This window comes from Miniopterus schreibersii (genome assembly GCF_964146895.1).
Source record: "Miniopterus schreibersii genome assembly, chromosome: 4".
Taxonomy (NCBI): domain Eukaryota; kingdom Metazoa; phylum Chordata; class Mammalia; order Chiroptera; family Miniopteridae; genus Miniopterus; species Miniopterus schreibersii.
Window position 1 is genome coordinate 39,782,481 of NC_138105.1, and position 22,895 is coordinate 39,805,375.

Consider the following 22,895-nt stretch of genomic DNA (forward strand, 5'->3'; position numbering starts at 1 on the left):
CCTGCCAGTTTTGCTGGGAAGTAGGGCTCCAATAAACAGCCCCTTTACTGCTTTTCAGGTCCTATTGCCACTTCCTCAGTTTAGCTCCTTATGTGGACCACTCCAATAATAATTCATGCGCTTTCCAACCTTCAGTCTTGGTTCCTTTAAATACATGTTCTGCCCAGTGGTCAAGATAATCTACATCAAGTGCACATTTGGTCATGCCTTTGCCCTCACGAGCACCGTGAACAGCAAATTCTCCACCCAAGCAAGACTATCTCTGTGACTGAACCCATTTATCACCATATCGCTACCAAGCCCTTCCTCCAACCTGATGTGCTAGTAAAAGTGGGTGCTTGGAGTGGGCCGGCGTGCTTCCTATTGTTTCACGCCCCTGTGCCTTTGCCCACTATTTCCCTCTGCCTGAAAAGCCCTTTTTTTCTTTCTTAGATTGGTTAACTTGAATCACTCTCTAAGGTAATTTATTTTTGCCATTTCCTCTAGGATGTTTTCTATCAACCTCAAAATCTGGATACCCAAACTGCCATAGCATTTATAGTATATAACGAAAGTACATGTGTGTTTCTGTGCTTCCCTAAAGGATGGGGACCATGCTTCTCCGCCTTTGGAACCCTAGGGCCAGACACGCAGAAGGTGCTCAGAAATGTCTGCTGAACAGAACTGAATAGTGAAGATAGCTTGGCCCTGGTTTCCTGAGTCATTGTTTATTTGGTATATTATCAATATTCCATGATTCTTTCTGGGACTCTGTCCTGAAATCCAGCTCTCTTCCCAACATCTTGATAAAACCGGCTAATAATCATGAAACTTAATGTTTTAAAAACCTGAACTCTTGACTTTTTCCTCAGACCTGCTCCTCTTGCAGCCTCTCTCATTTTAATCATGGCAACCTTCCCTTTTGAGGCCAAAACCTTTCAGTCACCCTTGACACTTCTTGCTTTCATCGCAAACGTCCAATTCATCAGCAAATCCTGTACCTTGAAAATATACATCTCCCTCCAGCTCCCTGACTATTACCCTGGGTCGTTAGAGCCACCCTCCCATCATCTCGCTGCGCCCACACTCACTCACACAAAGCGTGGTCAATAAGGCCGCCCGAGTGTGCGTCTGCGGCGGCTCAGCGTGGGCCTCAGCTCACCTCCTCCCTGTACCAAACATGCTTACCTGGGTTTTTCAGGTCTTCACCCGCTCTCCCCTACCTCACCCTCACCTCACTTCCTAAATCTCTGGCTGCATTAGTCCCCCGAGACCTTCTCCCACATGGTCTTTGTATTTCCTGTTGCCCCTGCCAACAAAGTTACTTCCTCAGACACTGTTTGCTGACTCTCTTCCTTTAGGTTTGTGCTTGAATTTAATGTCTCCTTATAGAGGTTAATTTCACACACTGTATTTATCGATCGCCACAGTAATTGAGTACACCATCAGCCATACTTTCTAATTACTCGTTTGTTTGTTTTCTAACTTTCTGGAATTTTTTCAGTGCTGTGTCCTTAGAAGAAAAGTGACTTGCACATAGTAGGGGCTCAATAAATATTTGATGAATGTGTAAGTGAATGAAGGAACCAAGACTAAACTCCAGTTCTTAGCATGTGTAATGTTGGGCAAATCACTTACCTTCTCTGAGTTTTACTTTATCTGTAAAATGAGGCTGACTAAGGATGCCTGCCATGTTTTTCCTCAAAGGTTCTTGATGAGCTGCCAATGTAATGTTAATAAATGGTCTTATGAGTCCTTATGCCTTGTGCACAATCTAAAATGCTATACATGTAAAATTTACTTTTCACAATAATCGTAAGAGGCATGTTCAATGATTACCTCCATTTTGGGGATTTGGGGGGAAAAAATGAACCAAGGTATATACATGTCTTGCAGTCACCTAGAGAGTCAGAATGAGTCAGGACTTGAAGGCACAAAGCTGTGACCACATTAGTGTTGACTGGCGGCCCTGGTTGTGTGCTTCCTAATGCTGTACCTATGCTTAGTGAGAATGGCTCCAGAGGGGAATCCTGTGGCTTGTATAACACACTCTTTATCAGGTGGAGAATATTTCCACATTTTGTGTTTTAAGAACTTATGCTGAAAATTAAAAGAACTTATGCTGAATTTTGTCACATATTTTCCCCATCTGCTAAGGCATTCATATGACTTTTCTCGTTTAACTTCTTCATGTAGTGAATACACTAATAAACTTCCTGATGGTCACCAACCTTTCATTTCAAGAATAAAACCTATTCAGTCATGTAATTTTATTCTGTTAACATACTGCTTGATGAAATTTGTTGATATTTTATTGTAGAAGTTTGCACCTATGTTCATGTAAGAAATTGCTATATAGTTTTCTTTCTTAGGATATGATTACTTAGTTTTGCTATCAGATTTGTGTGCCTGTGAATTAAAATAATCTTATATTACCAGAAGGATTTATTAGTTCCTTGAAGGTTTGGTAAAACCTTCATAAATCAGTCTTTTTATTACTTATATTTAGACTAATCTTCAATCAGGTTTCTTCCATCTTTTTGAGTCTATTTTAATAATATATATTTTCTTAGAAAGTCAATGTTCAAATTGATTTATATGAACATATAATTTATAAAAATTATTCTAGTAATAATGGCCCCTTTTACATTTTTAATATATATAATTTGAGACTTTCTTTCCTTTTTAGTTTTGATCAGATTTATTTTACAAAGAACCATCTCTCAATTTTACTAATTACTTTTCCTACTTCATTAACTTCTGCTTTTATCTTTACTAATACTTTATTCTATTTTCTTTATTTTTATAGATTCTTGAGATTAATGCATAATAAGACATTTCAACCTAATTGCTTTCTATGAGAGACTATAGGACTCTCTGTGATTATGCTTTTGCCATATTCAACAAGTATTTTTTAACAAAGTAGAATTTTCAGGTTGACATTTTCTTTTATATTAGCATTATTTAAAAGGTTAATTTTTCATGTATAAGTGGATAGATTTAAAAAAAAATTTCTAGTCTTTTATTATTGATTTTTTAAATCCTTACCTGAGGGTAATGTTTATTGATTTTAGGGGCTAGCGGAAGAGAGAGAGAAACATGGATCGATTGCCCCCTATACATACCCTGACCAAGATCTAACCCGAAACCTAGGTATGTGCCCTGGCCTGGAATCAAACCTGCAAACTTTTGGTGTACAGGACAGTGCTCCAACCAACTGAGCCACCCAGCCAGGGCTTAATACTGATTTTCAGTTCATTATTATTGGTACTATTGTAATTCAATATTATTCAATTCTATAATCTAATGTACTGATACTGATTTGTGATCACAAAATGTGTCAGTATGATTTTAGATTTTTGTAATTTTTTGAAACTTTAATTTAGGTTTAGTATGTAGACATTATTTGTCTAGGTCATTGACAACATTTTATGAATGTATGATGTGTTCATTTTTTAATGTGCTATTTCTGTAAGGTAGAATGTTTTCTTCTATCCCTATATATTTTACCCAATATACATATATACTACATAAAACCTTGTTTATTGTGTGTGCTGGAATCAGCTCTAGTTGGCTTGTGAGAGCCAGTGGTTAAATATTCAGGCACTTTGTGAACCAGTTGTTAAACCATTGGCTTGAAATCAGTGTGGTAGGGTATTTACGTAACAGAAATTGGCAAATGTTACAAATCAGTGTGGTTTTTATTTTTATTTTTGAGAGCCAGCTTACTTGCGTAACACAGACCATAGCCCTACTCATTTTTTGTTTATGTATAAATTTCTGAAAACTGTTTTAAAATCTTTAATAACTTCTTATTTTTCTTCTATATAATTTGAAGCTATATTGTTAGGTGCATGGAGATTCATGATTAATATATTTCGTTGTAGGCTGTAACTTTTATAAATGTGCATTATCTTTTGTATAGCTTAATACTTATTTGAATTCTAATTAGTCTAGTACTATTATTACTATACTTTTTCATTTCTTACATTTCCAAGTTTTTTGTACCATTTAAAAAAATTTTATTAAATTTATTGGGGTGACATTGGTTAATAAAATTATATAGGTTTCAAACGTACAATTTTTTATACATCATCTGTTTATTGCATTGTGTGTTTACCACCCAAAGACAGATCTTCTTCCATCACCATATATTTGACCCCCTTTACGCTTTACTACCTTCCCCCTCACCCCTCTTCCCTTTGGTAACCACCATACTGTTGTTTCTACCATTTTATTTTTGTTCCATTTCTTATAAATAGCATATTTTAAAATTTATCTCTGCCTTTCTCCCTATTTATAAAACACAATCTAAGCATCTGTCTTTTAGTAAGCAGACATAGTTTTTATCACATCTTTGCATGCGTGGGTGGATATACTTGTATGTTTAGACTGACTACTGCCACATTATGTTTTATGTGTATTTTTTGCTGTGCCTCCTTTGTTTAATTTTTCTTTTCTGCCTACCACTGCCGTCCATTAGGTAGGTTAAATTTTCACTTTCGTTTTAGTTTGGAAATTATAATGATATATCTAGGGGTTTCTTTTCCTGTAGTAAACTTTTCTTTTGATTTTTGCAATTAATCATTGTGAATATGTTGCACATTCTCCAGCTAAAATTATAATCTTAACATGAATATTCTTCTTCCGTTTCCCACATCATTTTCCGTAGGGAGATTATTCATGATTTTTCCCCATGCTGCTAGTTGGAAAAGTGCACATTAGGTCAGCGGTTGCCCCTGGTGGTAGGAGTTGAGAATGGAGTGGCTGTAAATTGGCACGAGAGAAATTTGATTGTAGATGTTTTATAGTCATGGTGATGCTGATTTCACGGATGTATACACTTGTCAAGACTCTGCATATCATATATGTAAAATGGGTGTATTTTATTATCTCGAAATTATACCTCAATAAAGTTGACATTAAAAGTGTGGTGGAGAATATCAGAGAGAGCAAGGCTGTAGGATGTATAAAGGGCTCATTAGAGGTTATATCAAGAAATTATAATGGCACATTTTTTCCAGCAGTACCTTGCAGCTTGGAATTTGAAATTGGCAAAATAAATGTAGCAGGAAGATGAAATGTGGGGGAGGCTTAGGGTGCTATGTCGGATAATATTAAAATGATTGACTGATGGACACCTGCTGGGTAAGGAAGCAAGTGCAGCTAAGAAGCTGGTAGTTGTGAGAATGGGGACAATGTAGTTGTAAAGAAATTAAAAATAAAATCCAACGAACATGTAATATGGGCTTATTATGTATCATGGATGCTTTTATGTGCCGGAAGTACAAGAGTAAACAAGATTTCTGACCACAAGAATCTCACATTTTTGCAAAATAAATAAATGAATGAGGTTTTAAAAAAGCACTTAAACCCAAGTATAAATGTTAACTTTTTTATGCTTCAAACTTCCTTAAATATCACATTTTTTCATCTTTTTTCTTGGATAACATTTTTATTTTCCTGGAATGTATTTTATTTCCTGGAATGAAATATAATTATTTCACAAACATTCCGTGGATCTTACACTTTCTAAGTTCTGTTGTTAAGGAATGCTCTTTTCCCTCTTTCTCAAATACTAATAGCTTTCTAGGTTCAAATCATTTTCCCTTAGACTTTGAAGATTTGTTCTATTTGTCTGATAAGTACCATGATCAGATTCTTTCTGATTCCTGTTGATTTTATTCCATAGGTGCTATTAGGATGGTGCTCTTTAGGAATTAAGAAACTTATTTTAAAATTACCATTTTTTTCACTTATCCTTTTATTCCCATCAGTGTGACCCCTAGTGTTTTTTCCACCTCTATGAAATTTTGTTTTATCATGTCTGTGATTATCCCCTCCTCTCTGTTCTCTCTTCTCTCTTGGGAATTCCTTTTCAATACTGTGTTGGAATTTCTAGACCTATCTCATAATTATCAGCTCTTTGTAATTTTGTACTATGGTTTGAAAGAATTTCTTTGTCTTTCCCAAGTGTTTTGAATGCAGCACTTTGGGGAAGTGGGCTAGAGGAACAGATCTCATTGACTGTTCTTGGACAGTAAGGCAAAACATCACAGCTGTGCTTCTCTGGAGAAGCTGTCCATTATACCTGCCTTAGAGAATTGTACTAGCTAACATTTTTCAAAAACACACAAGACCTTTTCAAGAATGTTTGCACATAATGATTAAAAAAAAAAAAAAGTCCATCACCATGGACAGTGTGGCTCAGCTGTTGAGTATCACCCCTAGCACTGAAAGGTTGCTATTTCAGTTCCTGGTCAGGGCACATGCCCAGGTTTGGGATTTGGATCCCTGGTTGAGATGTGTGTAAGAGGCAACCAATCGATGTTTCTCTCTCACATCGATGTTTTTCTCTCTTTCTCTCCCTTCCTCTCTCTAAAATCAATAAAAATTTTTTTTTAAAGCACATGAACATATTGCTACATAGAACTGTGCTCAGAGATATGCCCTCTAGCTACATATATGCATCATTGTCTGTCTTATATGATAAACTTTCTAGGTGTCCTATATTTACCTTTTATGATACTATCTATTTAATTAATGATTTTTGAATAGTCATGGTAACTACAGGTCTCCAAGTTTTATCACTGCCTTTATCCTTGGCAGTATAGATATATAAATGTTTACAATTTGCTTTGGAAGCATTTCAGTATAATTAAGCAATTTGTATTGTTTTAAGTATTCCTAAGAATTTAAACATTTTATTTAAAATATATGTATTTAAGATACATATATTTTATAAAACTTGCATGAAATAGTATTTTTAAAAGAATAAACATCCTACCTAATCATTTATTTTTGTTGTTTCAACAAACTGTGAGATTTATAGGCCCTATTAATGTGTGTGGCCTTATAAGAGAATTAAATACCAACTTCAGATATTATATTTGTATGAATTAATTGTTTAAAATCACAGTAGTAACCATGGTAACATAGTTCATAATGTGTTTTGTTTTTCAATATGTTTTTATTGATTTCAGAGAGAGGAAGGGAGAGGGAAAGAGAGAGAGAAACATCAATGATGAGAATCATCAGTTGCCTCCTGTGTGCCCCCTACTGGGGATCAGGTTTGAAACTTGGTCATGTGTCCTGACCGGGAATCAAACTGTGACCTCCAGGTTCATGGATCAACATTCAACTACTGAGTCACACTGGTTGAGCTAGTTCATAATGTTTTTTTAGACTTACTAGTGAACACAGATTGTTCACGAAATTTTATATTTGACATTTTCATTATATTGGTGTCAATTGAAAGCAGCTTGAAAGCAATTACTGAAAAATGCTAGTATCCCTAATGATAAGAAAGTCTGAGGCATTTAAAGATATCAGTTTCTCAGCTGTACTCAAATGGGACTGATAAAGAGATCCACAGTAGTCATAGGTCTGCAAACTATAAAGCGTGGGTCAAATGCACCGACCATCTGTTTTGATGAATGAAGTCGTATTGGAACACAGCCATACCCATTCATTCATGTGTTGTCCATGGCTGTTTTCACTCTGTAATAGCTGGGGTACGTCATCATTACAGATCCTGCAAAACCTACAAAGCCTGATGTGCTGTCTGGCCCTTTAGAAAAAATGTTTACCAATTCCTGCTTTATAGAGGGGCAACAGTTTTGTCCACTCTTACCCACTACTGCTTTCAGACGGGTATCATATGACTCGCTTTTCTCTGAATACACACTGCATTTGTTGGTGTATGTTCTTGCTCAGTCTCTTTCCTCCACCTAGAATGTTGTTTCCTTTTAAAACTCATGTCTAAAATCTTGAAGGTGTGATTCTAATAACACTTCCTTCATGAAATTTTATAATGAAAAGAAAATTCCCTGGACATAGCTCCCGTGCACTTCCTGACATATACTCTACAGTCCCCTGCCTCTCTTGTGTGTGCACTTGCCTGGCATAAGCAACCATGATTAAGTCCAATTTTCTACCTATTCCAGGCCTACCTGTTCCTTGCAGCTTAATCTGGCTGGAGAAAACACACACGGGCATGCCGACTAATTTTACTTTCTGGCCATTCATGACCGTGGACTTCCAATAGGCATGGCTCTCATCCCCTGCTAATTTTAGTTTCTTCTCCTTCTTGCCTTGATGGTGATTTCTTTTACTGTCCTCTGTCCTCAACCCCTAACACCCCTTCCCCATCCTCACTCTCTGCTGATGACTTTTAGTCCTAATTAACTGCGAAAAACAAAAGCCGTAGTCGAGAACTTACACCTCCACGTCGACCCGCCTTCCAGTAAAGGGTGGCTGTGCTCTCACATTCACGATACTCCACACTCAACCTGGTTTGCCCTCATCTTTAGTGTTTTTGAGTGAATAGATAAATGTCTTTACTGCTACCGCATAAACCAATACTTACAACTTTTCTTTTGTTGCTAAGTCTATTAAAATGTATTTTACATGTGTGACTAGGCAAGTAAACAAACAGACTAAAACAAAACAATCGTGTTAGATTATGTTTTGTCACCACGATAAACTATAATGCTGGTGTAGAATGTTCGTAACATATTCACAATTCTTTTTACAAGTTACTGCAGAATTAAAGCTGTTAGAACTGGCCAGATGTGTTGATGTGTCTGCCCAGTCTTCCAGATATGTTACCCCTGGGCAATGACATCTCTCTAAGCTAGCAGTGGCTGCCATCAGGTCAACAAGCACAGGGCAGTGTGACCCAGTCACAAGATTCCCAAACTTCCTATTTGAGCTCTGGGAGCTCCCTAAGGGTCCGGCTGGGACTTAGTCTTGTTTTTTTGTTTTAACACCAGATGTAGGCACCCAGTTGAATGAAGGACAAACCAAAGATGCTAAGTGCGAGGACATTTTATGGCCACGTGAAATTTGTACTCCAGGGTTACACACTGCTTCTGCAGCTCTCCAAAAATATGATGTAAAAGGAAATGGGCAATTTATTTCATCCCTTTATTTGCCTCTTATAAGTAATGAACCTGGTTTCAGCCACTTCTCTCTGCCAGGTTTTTGGTGAGAGTCAAGTGAGATAATGCCTGTGAGAGAACTTGAGTTCTGTTTTGCATCAGAGCAGTTTGGAGGCAGTTTTGCACTGTCAGAGAGAAGTGGCTTTTTATTAGTCACTTGGAGTGGGCCAGGTGCTTCCTACAGTAAGGGGGCCTACACTTCACAACCACAGAGTTTGTGAAAACCCTTGCACCCCTCCTCTCCCTGTCCAACCTGGATTGTGAGGTAAAATTTCTGTGGCTACATGTCCAACATTTACCTGAAGCAAACCACTGAACCTCTCAGAACCTCCATTTCTTCACTGTAAAGTAAGAGTAGTTTCTCTCACATAATGATATTGCCAGAATTAAATATGGTAATGTACATGAAGTAATTTTGTAAACCTGAAGACACTGGGTAAGCAATACATAGTCTAATATTACCATCATTGATACTAATTATATTAATAGTTCACATTGTGTCTTGGCCAAAGAGAAAGGATTAGAATATTTTACCTTTTCAGGTTTTCTTTGACCATCATGGATTACACACACACACACACACACACACACACACACACACATTTTTACTGATTTTTTTAAAATTTTTTTTTTTGAGAGAGAGAAACTTTGTTCAGTTGGTCTCAAAGCCTGGCTGTTCTTAAACTTGCTGTGGGGCCTGGGCAGTTTACCAAATGCTGCTAACCCTACCTCATAAGATTGTTGTAAGGATTAAATGTGATGCATCTATTAGGTGACTAATAGAGTGCCCAGGGGAAAGTAGGTGCTCAATAAATATTAATTCCCTTCCCTTTCTGCCCCCCACCCCCACTAGTTTACTTGTGTTTTTAATGGATCATACTTTTCCCTGGATTTTATCATAGGATGTGTTCTGGATGGATGGCTGCTGGAAACCCATTGCCATAGCCAGCTCTTCTTCAATATTGAAGGATTTACCCTGGTATTGAGTAATGAGAATTTCGGTAAGAATAATTAGATGAAGATATTATATGGACTTTTCTAAAAGGTCACTTAAATCACAGACATTTTATAATATGACTCTTCTTTAAAGATCTTGGGATGTAACAGGTGTCTGTTCACACATGGATTGTTCTTATTTTGAAAGTAAATATAATAGGATTCTTATCTATTAACAACCTTGATATGCTCTTCATGTCTTATAAATGTATTATTTCACTTATCTCACCCAATTGTTCTTTAAATATTTATCTCTTCAGTGAATTGGGTAGTCTGGGTGTTACTCATTCTTTCAGTATAGACTAAATGAATCACAATCTTAGTGGTTAAAATGACAGTCAACACTGCTAGCTCTCTGAAATTCTAAAGCTGTGACACCATGAAAGAGGCAGACAAAAGTATCAAAACTCTGGGAAGTCCTAAAACAGGTGATATTTCTAAATCACCAAGAAAAATTATTAGATAGTGGCTCTCATGGTGGCATAGAGTATCTTCAGTTGGTTCCATTTCTATCCAGTTTTTTCTCTAAATGATATTAGTTTATAATTAATTTCATATAGTTACATGAAATTAATATAGAACTATAAACCTGTATTAGTAATTTGTTATTAATCCGTGCTGTATAAAATATGTTGAACTATTTAAAAATGAAAGAAGGATGAGAGGAAGATTAAGGATAATAAAAAAAATAGTGGTGATATTAGTAGATTTGTAAATTTTGTTAAAATTAATATGTATTAAAAACATATTAAAGACTTTTGCCCACAAGAAATAAAGCTGGAGGGGAGGGAGCAAACCAAGTAAATTCTAGTTTTATTAATTCTGTTAAGGAATATTAACTTTAATTTTGATTTAACAATATGATAAACTAATTTAAATATCACTTTTTAACTAAAATAACCATTTTCTCTGATTATATTTTTCAGAAACCATATTTGAGAAGTACATCCATCCAGTGCTATTTGTGCTTACTTCTGAACAGTCATTTTTTAACTGAGGCTGGCATTCATGTCTTCATTTTGGGGTAATTTTATCTATAGGCATAAATATGATCATGCTAGTGGCCATGACCATTCTTCTTCAATATCTTCTCTATGAAATTGATTTGTGTTCAGTTTGCCTACACCTGAGGTAGTCAGCATTTGGGCAGATTATGGAGACTCGGAGGAGGTTTGGTAAACACTGAGCATTCCTACATCCTAATAGTGTAGAAAAGAGCATCAACATCCTGCAGATAAATTAGACCTGTTGGTATATAACTACACTTGGAAGTGCATTTCTTATGAATATCCTGCATGATTTTCATTGCAGTAAAAATGGACGTTTAGGACTGGCTCATGTTACTCTTTTATCTATTCCCTGCCACTGACTTCTTCTATCCTTTGAACCCTATCTTAGTTCATTTGGAAGCATTTCTTTCTTTTTTTAGACATTTTGTTTTTTCTCCTAGCAAACATTCATATTTTTCTACGGCTATTTAACTAGCAAACATTCATATTTTTCCACGGCTATTAACTTTTTTTTTCTTTCTTAAATGCAACTAATACATTGTGCTCTAGACCTAAGCAGCCACCCCATAGTTCTATAATCTGACTCAGTTCAGCCTTCCTCTACTCTTTATCTCACGGTGTGAGGAACTGTAGATTTGTGCAGATAAATCTTCCTCACAGGAAAGATTAGTGTTGGTTCTCGTGCTTCTATGAAAATCCATCAACTATCAACTATTTTTCGTGAAGCTTTAAGAATCATTCCATAGTCATTTGGTCAGTTATGTGGCTTTTATCCAGATTTTAAACTTTTGTTTTACCAACATTAATAAGTATATGATCACTCAGCCTAGATTAGGCTACAGTCTAGGCTGCAAGCATAGCAATGATATGCGCAACATAAAAGGGGTATGTTTAATATACTGTAAAGAATATTTAAATTTGCCCCATTGATGTGGCTCAGTGGTTGAGCATTGACCCAGGAACTAAGAGGTCACAGGTCGATTCCCAGTCAGGGCGCACACCTGGGTTTTGGGCTCAATCCCCAATAAGGGTCTTGCAGGAGGCAGCTGATCTAAGATGTTTCTCTCACATCTATTTCTATCTCGCTATCCCTCTCCCTTCCATTCTCTAAAAAAACACACAATAAAAACATTTTTTAAAAAGAGAACATTTATATTCAAAATCACTATGTGAAAGTGATTATTGCTCATTTTTAAAAAAATAGATCTTTATTGATTTCAGAGAGAGGAAGAGAGAGGGAGAGAGAGATAGAAACATCAGTGATGAGTCATTGATCGGCTGCCTCCTGCACGCCCCCTACTGGGGATCAAGCCCGCAGCCCAGGCCTGTGCCCTGACCAGGAACTGAACCACAATCTCCAGGCTCAACCGGTGAGCCACGCCCGTCTGGATGATTATTGCTCATTTTAAGAATTTTATGTATTTATTAGACTTAAAAGCCTCATGGGACCTCTACTTAAAGTTAAAACAGTAATTCATTCAAAAACATTCACTGAGCCCTACCACACATTAGGTGCTGTTTTTATTTCATTGTAATAAATTGCACCTGGTTTTTATAAGTTATTCCTTCAACTTAGGGTTTTCTCTAATCCAGGCTGGTCAGCCCCCGAGTTAGCTTAAAGTGTCAGGGTGTTCGGTGTTTCCGTTCATCCACAGGGCCGATCGTTGAATGCACAAAGGCAAGGAGAACACTCATCTTTTCACTGGTTGGGATAAGACATTCTAGCTTGCTCTTTCACCTTTAGTATTTATCAAAACAGTACTATGGTCATGCAAAATGCTTTACTTTTTGGTTTTGCTTTCAGCTGTATCAGTGTGAGTCTTCCTAAAACAGAAGCAAACTGGCATGATGTAATAAGTGATTTGAAAAAATTTGAAACTCTTATTCAAGTAAGTACCTATTTTTCCATAAACTGTCTGGTATAACTGCTGTAGAGGAGGCCTGTCCCTGTGTTTTGCTGTCAGTCTTAATGCAATCTCACTTGAAACAATATTTTTGTAGAAATTAGTGAGCCTTGTGAAGTCTTAAATGAAAACTTTTACTTACAATTTTCAAATCCCAATGATCTTTAAACTCAATTTAAAAGTGGTCTAGCATGAAGAGCTCTCTGTCACCACAGCTCAGAGATTCACTTTTTTTACTAGAGAAACCAGACATCTTTGTGGCAATTGCGAGAGGAATAGCCTGACCCTGGGAAAGGCTCCCTATTCTGTGGGCTAGAGAACCCCTCTCCAACCTAAAGCCACCCGCTGGCCTGGGAGAACCTACAGGATGCAGGGGGCAAAGAAAAGGGGCCCACTGACAACTGTGGTTAAGGAAGTATCTTCTGCCCCAGTGGGTGACACAGCAGGGACCAGAGAATCCCAGGGCCATTAAGTGTGCTACCCTTCCAAATTAGCACCGCAACAATTCTGAAAACTGAACTGTCCTTGGAATCCCAGAGCACAAACAGGTCAGAATCTGCTTACTAAACCTAATCAAGGTGGCTGCAGGCCAAATTAGAACATTAAACAGGACCAGTATCTCCTAATGTCATGGCCAAAATACCTGAATACAATTGAAAATCACTCATCATATGGAGGAGCAGGAAAAACCACAACTTGAGTGAGAAAAGATAACAGACAGACTTTGAAACTGACATGAATTAGATGTCAGAATTATTAGACAAGGATTTTCAAGCAGCCATCATAAAAATGTACCCACAGGCAATTACAGATATTTTTGAAACAACTGAAAAAATCAGAAAGTGTTAGCAGAATAATAACAATGTGTAAAAGGAACCAAATATAATATGAAAATTATAATAACTAAAATACAGAACCATTGATGCAATTGCATAAAACTACACACACTTTAGTTCACATAAAACTGGTGAGATCTGAACAAGGTAGGTGGATCGTATCAATGTAATTTTCTGATTGTAATCTTGTACTATGGTTATGTAGGATATCACCATTGCGGGGAAATTGTGAAGGGTACACAGGGTCTCACTGTATTTTCTCTTACTATTGTACACGAATCTAAAATTATCTCAAAGAATTTAATTTAAAAAGCTTAATTTAATGTTGTCAGTAGGTCATTCTCAATATATCTAAAGCAGTGCATGGTTTTTATATTATCTAATTTTGTTCCCTTTCAGTCTATACATATTGATGCCACTTTATATACTGAGAGCAATGTTGATGTGAGTACAGTTTTTTATTTTTTCAAAATTTCTCTATTTTCTAGTTTTCAAAAGTCTAAGAAGTATATATTTATAAGTTTACTAAAATGTATAGTTTTAAAATCTAAATTTTGGTGTTTTCTTACACGATCAATGCATTTTCATAAGTAATTATTGAGATTGTAGGACTTGGGAACAAAGAGCTACATCGATGTTATTTTGTGAAATACATAAAAGCCTTTTCCATCAATGTCAAACAAAATATATTATATAATTTTGTGATGCAATTAGATCATGATGCAGTTAAATGCTAGAATCAAGTTAAGAGATTCGATTTAAAAGTATCCAGCATATCAGTTGTTTCCAGTGCTGTAGTATATTACCATCTTTAATCCTATTTCCTACAAATTGCTTAACTGCATTTATGGTTCATATTTTGCACGAATCTCTACAATTGTCAGAAAAGGATTCTGTCTGGTTTTTCTGTAAGAAGAGAAACAAACACAACCCAGAAAACCTATCAAAATTCAAAAATAATCTTGAACTTGTTACATGAATACCCTGGCATTGCCTAAGGCATGTACAATTTCAGTCATGTTGCTGGTCCTTTCCCTCTGGATTGGTTCCTAAAAATCAAGAAACAAATCCCTGACTTCTTCACCTCATATAAAACAAACTCCGTATTATGTACTATTCAGAACAGTGAGTCCTCTCTATTATTTCTTAATTGAACTTCCCTGAAATAGAAGGTTTTGCCCCCATGAGGAATTTCTAAGTACTACTGGAAAGAAGCCATAGCCAGAAACGAGGAAAAACAGATATTCATCGACCACTTGCATCGTGCTGAGCACACAGAAATCGTCTCCCACCTTTGGCTTCAGCATGCTTTCCATTTTTCTTTGCATTTTTTCAAAGTAGAAAGCAGTCAACTAACCACCAACTCTCAGCATCCTGAGATTGCTGCTTTTTTTTTTTTTTTTTTGCATAGAAGATAACTTTGTAACTCATGGGTTGTAGAAAGAAGCTGAGATTGACAATGAGATTTAAATCTTGACAGCCTTGGAAGTGACTGAACATTTCTAAACCTTGGTCTTATTTTATGATTTTATTTTAATTATTATTTATTTTATTATCAGCTTGGGGATGGCATTTACCTTTTCGATCCTGAGAAGCTGCTGTGTGGGGAAAGGAATATATTAGTCTCCCCTTATCCATGGGGGATACGATATATTCCAAGACCCCCGATGGATGCTGAAACCATGGATAGTACCAAACTCTATATATACTGTGTTTTTTCCTGTACATACCTAAATACCTATGCTAAAGTAATTTTATACATTAGGCACAGTAAGAAATTAACAACAATAAATAACAACAAACTAGAACATTTACAACAATATACTGTAAAAATGTTATATAAATGTGGTCTGTCTCTCAAAATATCTCAATGTACTGTAGTCACCCTTCTTATGATGACCTGAGATGACTCGATGCCTGTGTGATAGGACGAGGTGGAGTGAATGATGAGGCATTGTGACGTAGTGTTACCCAACTGTTGACCTTCTGATGATATGTCAGGAGGATCATAGAGCCATGCCCTATGAATTGGTTATTTCTGGAATTTTCCATTTCATATGTTTGGGCTGTAGTTGACCACGGGTAACTGAAACCACAGAAAGTAAAACCACCTGTATGCCAGCACCAGGCCCAGGAGTGGTTCCTTCTTTGTTTCACTCCTGCAGGGAGCACTGTGCGGGGCCTGCAGGGTCCCGGCACTGCGCAAGGCACGGAGCACACAAAGTCAAGCAGCGCGCGGGCAAACCCCCAGATGTTCATTAAAGGCCTCTTTTCTTCTCAGTTTAGTTTTTTGTTAAGGTAATTCTTGTGGAAAACATATTTTTAAGATACCTAAAAGGCACGTTTCTGATTTGACTAACTAGGTACTAACCCTACTTTGATTTTTCTAATAAATTTCTTGGAATCCCACCTGCCTCTGAAACTTGGGGACTTGAAGGGGGAGCTTGATTGGCAGCTACCGCTGTGTCAAAGGTTAACAGTGCAACCCGGTCCCCAAAGTTCCTCCACTCTCGCTGTTAGCGTTTTCAGAGTCTCAGGCCAGTATCATCAGCGTCTGCACAGAGGAAATGTGCTCAGTGAGGAAAGATGGCTCATGATTTCCACGTTTCATGGTTCATCTGCGAAATATCACTATCCTTCTTTATTGATTTGTTATCAGTTTGTTTCGGTTTCGATTTCAATGTCGAACAATCAAGCTGCTTCCTATGTCAAACTTCTTAGGGGTATTGTGTTGCCTTATAAAATACTTGGGTTGATGTTTTAAAAAAAATTAAAGTTGCATCTATGTGAAAATGCTAAAGGGGAGAATAGTTTGTTTTCAAAACGGTTCTTTGTAACTCTGTTTTCAGCTCCGTTGCAAAGTAACGGCGATGAAATGCTTTCTCCTGGAGTTACGTGTTATTTCGCAGGAGTCGAATAACGTGGACATTAGACAGGTGATCGAAAACCTCACCATCCTAGCAAACAGCAGCTTATCTTCTAATATGGTGAGTTGCTCAGTAGTTGTGCAGTTACAGCAGGTGTTTCTAGCTTGACTGGATATAGCGGATATAATGGACCAGCAGACCCTCCCAAGGGAGGGGGAGCTAATTCCACTGGAGTGGCATCCAGGGTGGCGCCTCGAAACCCTTAGCCGCTCGTTGATGTATTCACTCAACAAACATGTCCTGCATGGTGCCGGGCAGTGTGCTTCGGTGCGAGAGTGACAGTGGTGAACCAGTCGGATCACTAACCTCAAGGTGTTTATCACCACGTGCAGTGGATAGACATTAATCTAATTGCATAATTAAGAGTTTGGCATGAATAATAGTAATCCACATTTATTGGGTTGTTACTCTGTGCCAGACTCAGTCCTTCAAGAGTTAAGTGGTAATTCATTGAGTCCTTACAATAAATCTGTGGGACAGTTTTCCTTGTTTCGAAGTTGAAGAGATCGAAGTATTGAGAGCTTAAATCATTTCCTCCAATTCACGCAGCTAGGAAAATGGGGAGCCAGGGTTTAGACCCAAGCAGTTTCACGTCAGAGTCTGTCTTCTTGTAAATGCTGCAAAAGGATAATAAAAATATTAATACTTTGAGCATTAAATATTAATAATTTGTACTATCCCAGGCAACATGAACAATATGGGCTTCCAGGAGGACAAATACTGGGAACTCCCACAGTAAGCTGGGAGATCAGCTATGCAAAGGCCCTGAGGTACAACAGATTTTGGCCTTCGTGGCAAAATGCTAGTGGTCAAAGCAGAGTGGATAGAAATAAGTTTTATGAACAAAGAAGACATAATAATAATTCATTAATTTAGGAAATACTTTTGGGGCCCCTTTGTAGGCCCTCGGGAAAACAGAGAGCAAAAATACATATGGTCTCTGCTCTTAAGGAGGGAGGAAGCATAAATAAACCAATCAATAAGCAAATGAGTAAGTCAGTTACTCACTAAGTCCAATGCCAAAAAAAGACAGATAAAGCACTGGCGTTCTACTTTAGGGAAGGTTAACCTACTAAGATGACATTTGGAAAAGACGGGAAGGAATGAGCCTTAAGAATACATCGGGGAGTATGTTCAGGTGGAGGCAACTCAAAGTGCAAATACCCTAAGCTACACCTCGGATTTTTCCCTGAGAATTCCAGGCTGCTTTAAGTCTTTGCTTAAATGTCACCTCCTCAGTGATGTCACTTTACAATTGCATTCCCATGTCCACGTTAGCATGCCATGTCCCCTTCTCTGCATGTCCCACTCTCTGGCATACTATGTATTTTACTTAATGAATATTTTCTGTTTCCCTACTAGAATGTCAGCTTCAAGGGGGCAGATATTTTGTATTTTTTTCAGTGCTGTATGCCAACGCCCAGAACAATGCCTGGCATATGCTAGTTAGTCAATATATTTATGAAATGAATATATTAATGTTTAAAATACTCTTGTGGTATGTTATCTTTATCCTACTGAAAGAAAAACTGACCCATGCAACACATAATTCATAACAGTATCAGTGGTCAACTCTTTTATGCGATGCTCATAGTCACCCTCATCATGGCATAGTGTGGGACATATAGTGGAAGGAATGGGCAGGACTGCACAGTCAGAAGACCTGGATGTGGAGAATTTCATTGATTATGTCAACTGAAATGAGTCATTTAATATGTCTGCCTTCCTATCTGACATGATTATTTTCAGTATTAAATAGGACAGCGTTATATGGAATATGACAGTGCCTGGCATAGAAACTGTGCTTGATGAATATTGGTGAATCTGAATTTCAAGTGCTTAATGGATATAGAATCTAATTTTGATTTTTGCTGGTACAGCTTTCATGGTTCAGATGATCTCTAAAAAGTGTATTTATGATTGCTGCATTTGGAATATTCTAGTTTCGTGAAACTGTGTTTGAATTACAACGATTTACGGTATTCACCTAAGTAGTTCAATTCAACCAGTAATGATTGCATGAATACTATGTGCAAGGCCCTGTGCTGTGCTGGATGCTAGGGAAACAAAAATTCATAGCTTTGCTCTGCCGGAAGAATTTAGAGCCTAGTGTTATAAACAGCATAAAACTCTGTAACATCAATACGATATGCGATGTGCTGTGAGGGAGAATCTAAACCAGGGGTTCTGAGAATGTAGCGATGGTGCATTTGGCCTACTCATGGGAGCTCACCTGTTCAGGAAGGACATCCTAGTGGAGACAACAGCTGAGAATCTTAGGTGTGAGTAGTAGTAGCTGAAATAAGAAGTGTTGAACAGACAGAGAGAAAAAGTAAAGGCAATGAGGCGTCTGATATCGTGGCCTGTGCATGGGGATGAAGGCCTGAGCTCAGTGCTCCTAGGGCATAATGTTTGAGGCAGTGGGGAAAGATGCAAGAAATAAGAAAGGAACAGGTCTTGGAGGGCCTGTGTGCCATGCTGGAAGGCATGGACTTCATTCCAGGGTGGATGATTAGGAAGCACTGAAGGCTCTAAGCAGGAAGTCCATAGTGTGATAGACATGGCTTATTTTTTTCAATGTCCTTAATCCATTATAAGAAAAATAAGCTCACATCAGATCTCCCAGTTCTTCCTAATATTATATTAATTTGCCCAAGTTTTCATGTCTCAAGAGCTCCCCATATGATTCAAACGATGTGATAATCCCAGGAAAGAAACATATCAGACTTTCCATTCTAATTCTTTCTTTTTATTTGGCAGAATATAACTGAGTCTGGATGCAAAGAATGTGAACAACTGGAGGAAAAAAATGTTGAAGAATTTTTGCAAAGTTTTGTACAAATTGTGCAATTGTTCATCCGCATTTCTTGATTGCAGCGATCCTCTTCAGCGTGTCTCTTATTTGTAAACATCTTCCCATTGCTCAGAGGCAACAAAACACTTTGCATTTCCAGTGTGCTGCCAAAACAAGTGTTTCTAGCAAGAAGATGATCAGGGTCTTGGAACAGATGAACTCCTAGAAATGAAGGCAGAAAAATAGCACTGAGTAACGTGGTGTCTATGAACATTTATTTTTAACTTATTATTGAAACTGTACATATTTGTAGCATAATATAAAATGTTGAATAAAATTGCATACATATTTTATCCTTTGAAATTGCACTGATGTTTTACTTCTTGTAAGAACGTAAGGGGCATTTGTTCGAGGGCTATAGTCAAATTATTTAACAGCTGCCAGGGCTGGGACCTCTGCTTCAGGGAGACGTGTGTGCCAATCAGTGTCGGACCACTGACTACCAGCCTTCACTTCCTTCACCAGGTGTGGCACCCAGAGGAAGGACCAACCGACTAACAATGAGAAAGGAGGAACAAGCTGTGAAACCAGGGCTTTCCTTTGTAACTTAGTTATTGACACATAAAGAACTGCTATGAAAGAAACTGCAACTTTCTGGCATGAAATGTGGCCATAAAACCTTCCCTGACAAGTAGGATTGTATATAGAAAACTAATGATTGCAATGATATTTATATTTCATGTTCTCCCAAGTACAGGTACTTTATTTTCATTTTTTTGGGCTATATTTGTATAATTAACTGATTTGTTAGAGCCAACATTTTCTGACACAAAATAATTGTATATTGTTTCAATATACTGTCTAAAATTTGCAAGCTCTCTTTTAGTGAACTATGACTAAAATGAAATGTTCTTGTCTCATCACAAATTTCTTTCACCCAGTTCTCTCCTGACTCTTCACTGAGAGACTGTCACTGCAGGTTAGGAGTTGACCTTTTATGAATGTGCTTTCTCTCCATGTGACAATACAAACTGGTTCTCTATTGCGACATTCTTTTATCACCCAGTGCCCCATCCATGCTCATGTATTTCATTTTCCTAATCAATATATGCTTAAAATTTTCTTCAAGATAGTTTTGGAGAAATCTGTATCCAATTTGACTTTCAGGCTCATGTGTTGGCTCTCAGTTTTCTCCCTGATCTCAGTCCAGACAAATAGTATTTGGCAGCCACACTTTAAAGTTGGGATTGGAAGGTGTCAGTTGTTTGTTTGCTTGTGTGTGTGTGTGTGTGTGCGCGCGCGCGCGCGTGTTTAATTTCATCTGAGATGAAATTTTTAAAATGTATCTTTTGTTCACCCCACCCTACCTTTTCTAATGATGAAAAGTAGGGAAAAGGTGCCATTTCAAACTCTAAGTTTCCAATCTGATCCTTAGACAAAAGTTAGCTTCTGTTCAGTGTTTGTTGGGATGGGGGAAGGAAAATCATAATGGCAGTCACATTACCATTAATACTTTATAGTGACCAAATACCCATTCTGGTTATATAAGCAGGCAGGTGGGTTTAAAATTTGGCACTTGTCCGTCCTGAAAATTAGGATTCCTCTCCCATTAGTTACTTAACATGGATCATTTCAGTTAATCTTGAGAAACTCAAGGCATAGATGTGCAACTTCTTAAAATACTCTTCGCTAACTTAAGAACAGAGTAATGATATAAAACATTACCTTTTATTTTTCATTCCTATATTCTTAACAAAATCAGTCTTTCATTTTTGTTTCAAAGTTTTTTCTTCTTGATCTGTCCTCTGTAATTAACCAGCCCAATGTCATTTGCCTAGACAAAGATACTCTGTTCATGTCTCACCCACTGCCCTAAATGCTGAAAGTGTTTTCCATTTGTCATATAATAAAGCACAAATCCATGGGCTTAGAACCTCAAGTAGTAAAGGTAAAGCTAATAAAAATCAGGTTTATGGTCCAAAGTCCTATTGATAAATTAAATTCTTATCTTTTCTTTATTTCAGAGACAGAAAAAACTGTATGAGAAAATATTATTTCTAACTTCTCCCAGAATAACCAAAAGGGACTAGAAGGCAGAGGACATGGAAATGCAAACAGGAACAAGACAGAATTGGTGAGCCCGGAGATTTTTAAAACCCAGTCACAGGTCTAGTTTTATATTCTCACTCTTTCTCTTAGAACAGAGAGTCAATGGAATTATTCTGTTTCGCTGCTGTTGCTGCTGTTGTGAGAGAAGCTTATGTTTTGAAGTGTTACTGTTTATGGCCATCAAATTCAATGGCTCATAAGGTAAAACTGACATATACAATATGAAAATCAATTAATACTTTAAAAATCAAGTAATATTCTCCTCCTCCTATGCAGAGAAGTATGAGAAAATGCATTTTTGTTCCTTCATCTGTGTTATATCAGGCTCGGGTAAGCTTTCTGCATTCGCGTGTGAGTCACGGTTAGCATATGCATGTCATGTATAAATATTTTGCCCAGAAGAAATCCCGTTTCCATAGAGATTTAGTTTCATGCTTTTGAGTGTGCCTGATGACTGAATTTTCGTTTTCACTAAAAATTTATTATGCAAGGTAAACTTTAGCTTCATTGAAAAGTCCCCAGTTGTATAATCTGTCTGATGGGACACAGAAAAAAATTAATGAATCATTAATAGAGAGTCATGATATTTTACGTCTTCGGTCCTGGATTTCAAAATAAGTTTGAGAGGGATTGAAGAGGAAATTGTTACACAGAAGCAGAATTGAAAGTTGTGCATTCAGTTTTTATAAAGCTGTGAATGAGACAGTCATAGTCTCAGCCCTCACTGAGTTTATGTTCTAGCAGGGAAGTCATATTACCAAATTAATTCCTTGAATGCTCTTTCAGTTATTATCAGTTCTATGAAGGGCACCAGGAGAGCATATAAAGGAAGGCATAGACTTGTTCAAGACCTTAAGGAGAGCTTCTTTGAGACAGTGACACCTGGGTTTAACTATACATTTTAATTAATTATTATCTGGGAGAGGGGGAAGTGGGAAGAATCAATTGGAGAAACAGCCTTCCAGAACCTGGATCAGGAAGGATTATGGCATGTTCAAAGAGTGGGACATAAGGCCAGACCAGCCAGGCTCAGAGAAAGCACTGAAATAAACTGGTAAGCTAAGTATCATCTGGTCTGATAGGCTCTGGTAAGGATTTTGCTTTGTACTCTAAAAGAAAGAGACTCATTCTGACATGTATAAAAAATACAGGAGGCATTGTTTCTAGTGTCCATAAAAGAGTTGAAGTCAAAATCTCCTTACCACTGAATCCCAGGATAATAAAATTACTTTTTATAACATCATCTTACTTGGGCCTCATTATTGCAGTCATTGAATGAATTCCTTGTAACACTTAATGAAGATCAACTTCAACAAGTAATTGTTTGTTCACTGTCAACTACAACAAACCCGTTTACCATCCCTATGATGTGAGAGACAAAAGGTCGCGAAATTCAAC

General features: G+C 37.3%; 1 protein-coding gene across 3 annotated transcripts in view; it reads left to right on the plus strand.

The window, feature by feature from the left end:
- Positions 1 to 20,266, plus strand: part of IL15 (interleukin 15) — a 61,053-nt gene extending 40,787 nt beyond the window's left edge. The window contains exons 1-6 of one of the 3 annotated variants that reach the window (XM_081135513.1): positions 9,824 to 9,922; positions 10,844 to 10,941; positions 12,732 to 12,816; positions 14,067 to 14,111; positions 16,517 to 16,654; positions 19,355 to 20,266. In XM_081135513.1, the coding sequence (XP_080991639.1) occupies positions 9,911 to 9,922; positions 10,844 to 10,941; positions 12,732 to 12,816; positions 14,067 to 14,111; positions 16,517 to 16,654; positions 19,355 to 19,465 (489 nt within the window). In that variant the 5' untranslated portion in view covers positions 9,824 to 9,910 and the 3' untranslated portion in view covers positions 19,466 to 20,266. Of the gene's footprint in view, positions 1 to 9,823; positions 9,923 to 10,843; positions 10,942 to 12,731; positions 12,817 to 14,066; positions 14,112 to 16,516; positions 16,655 to 19,354 lie in introns of those variants that run through there. The other 2 variants (XM_081135514.1, XM_081135515.1) reach the window with 2 other exon arrangements.
- The last annotated feature ends 2,629 nt before the right edge of the window (positions 20,267 to 22,895 follow it).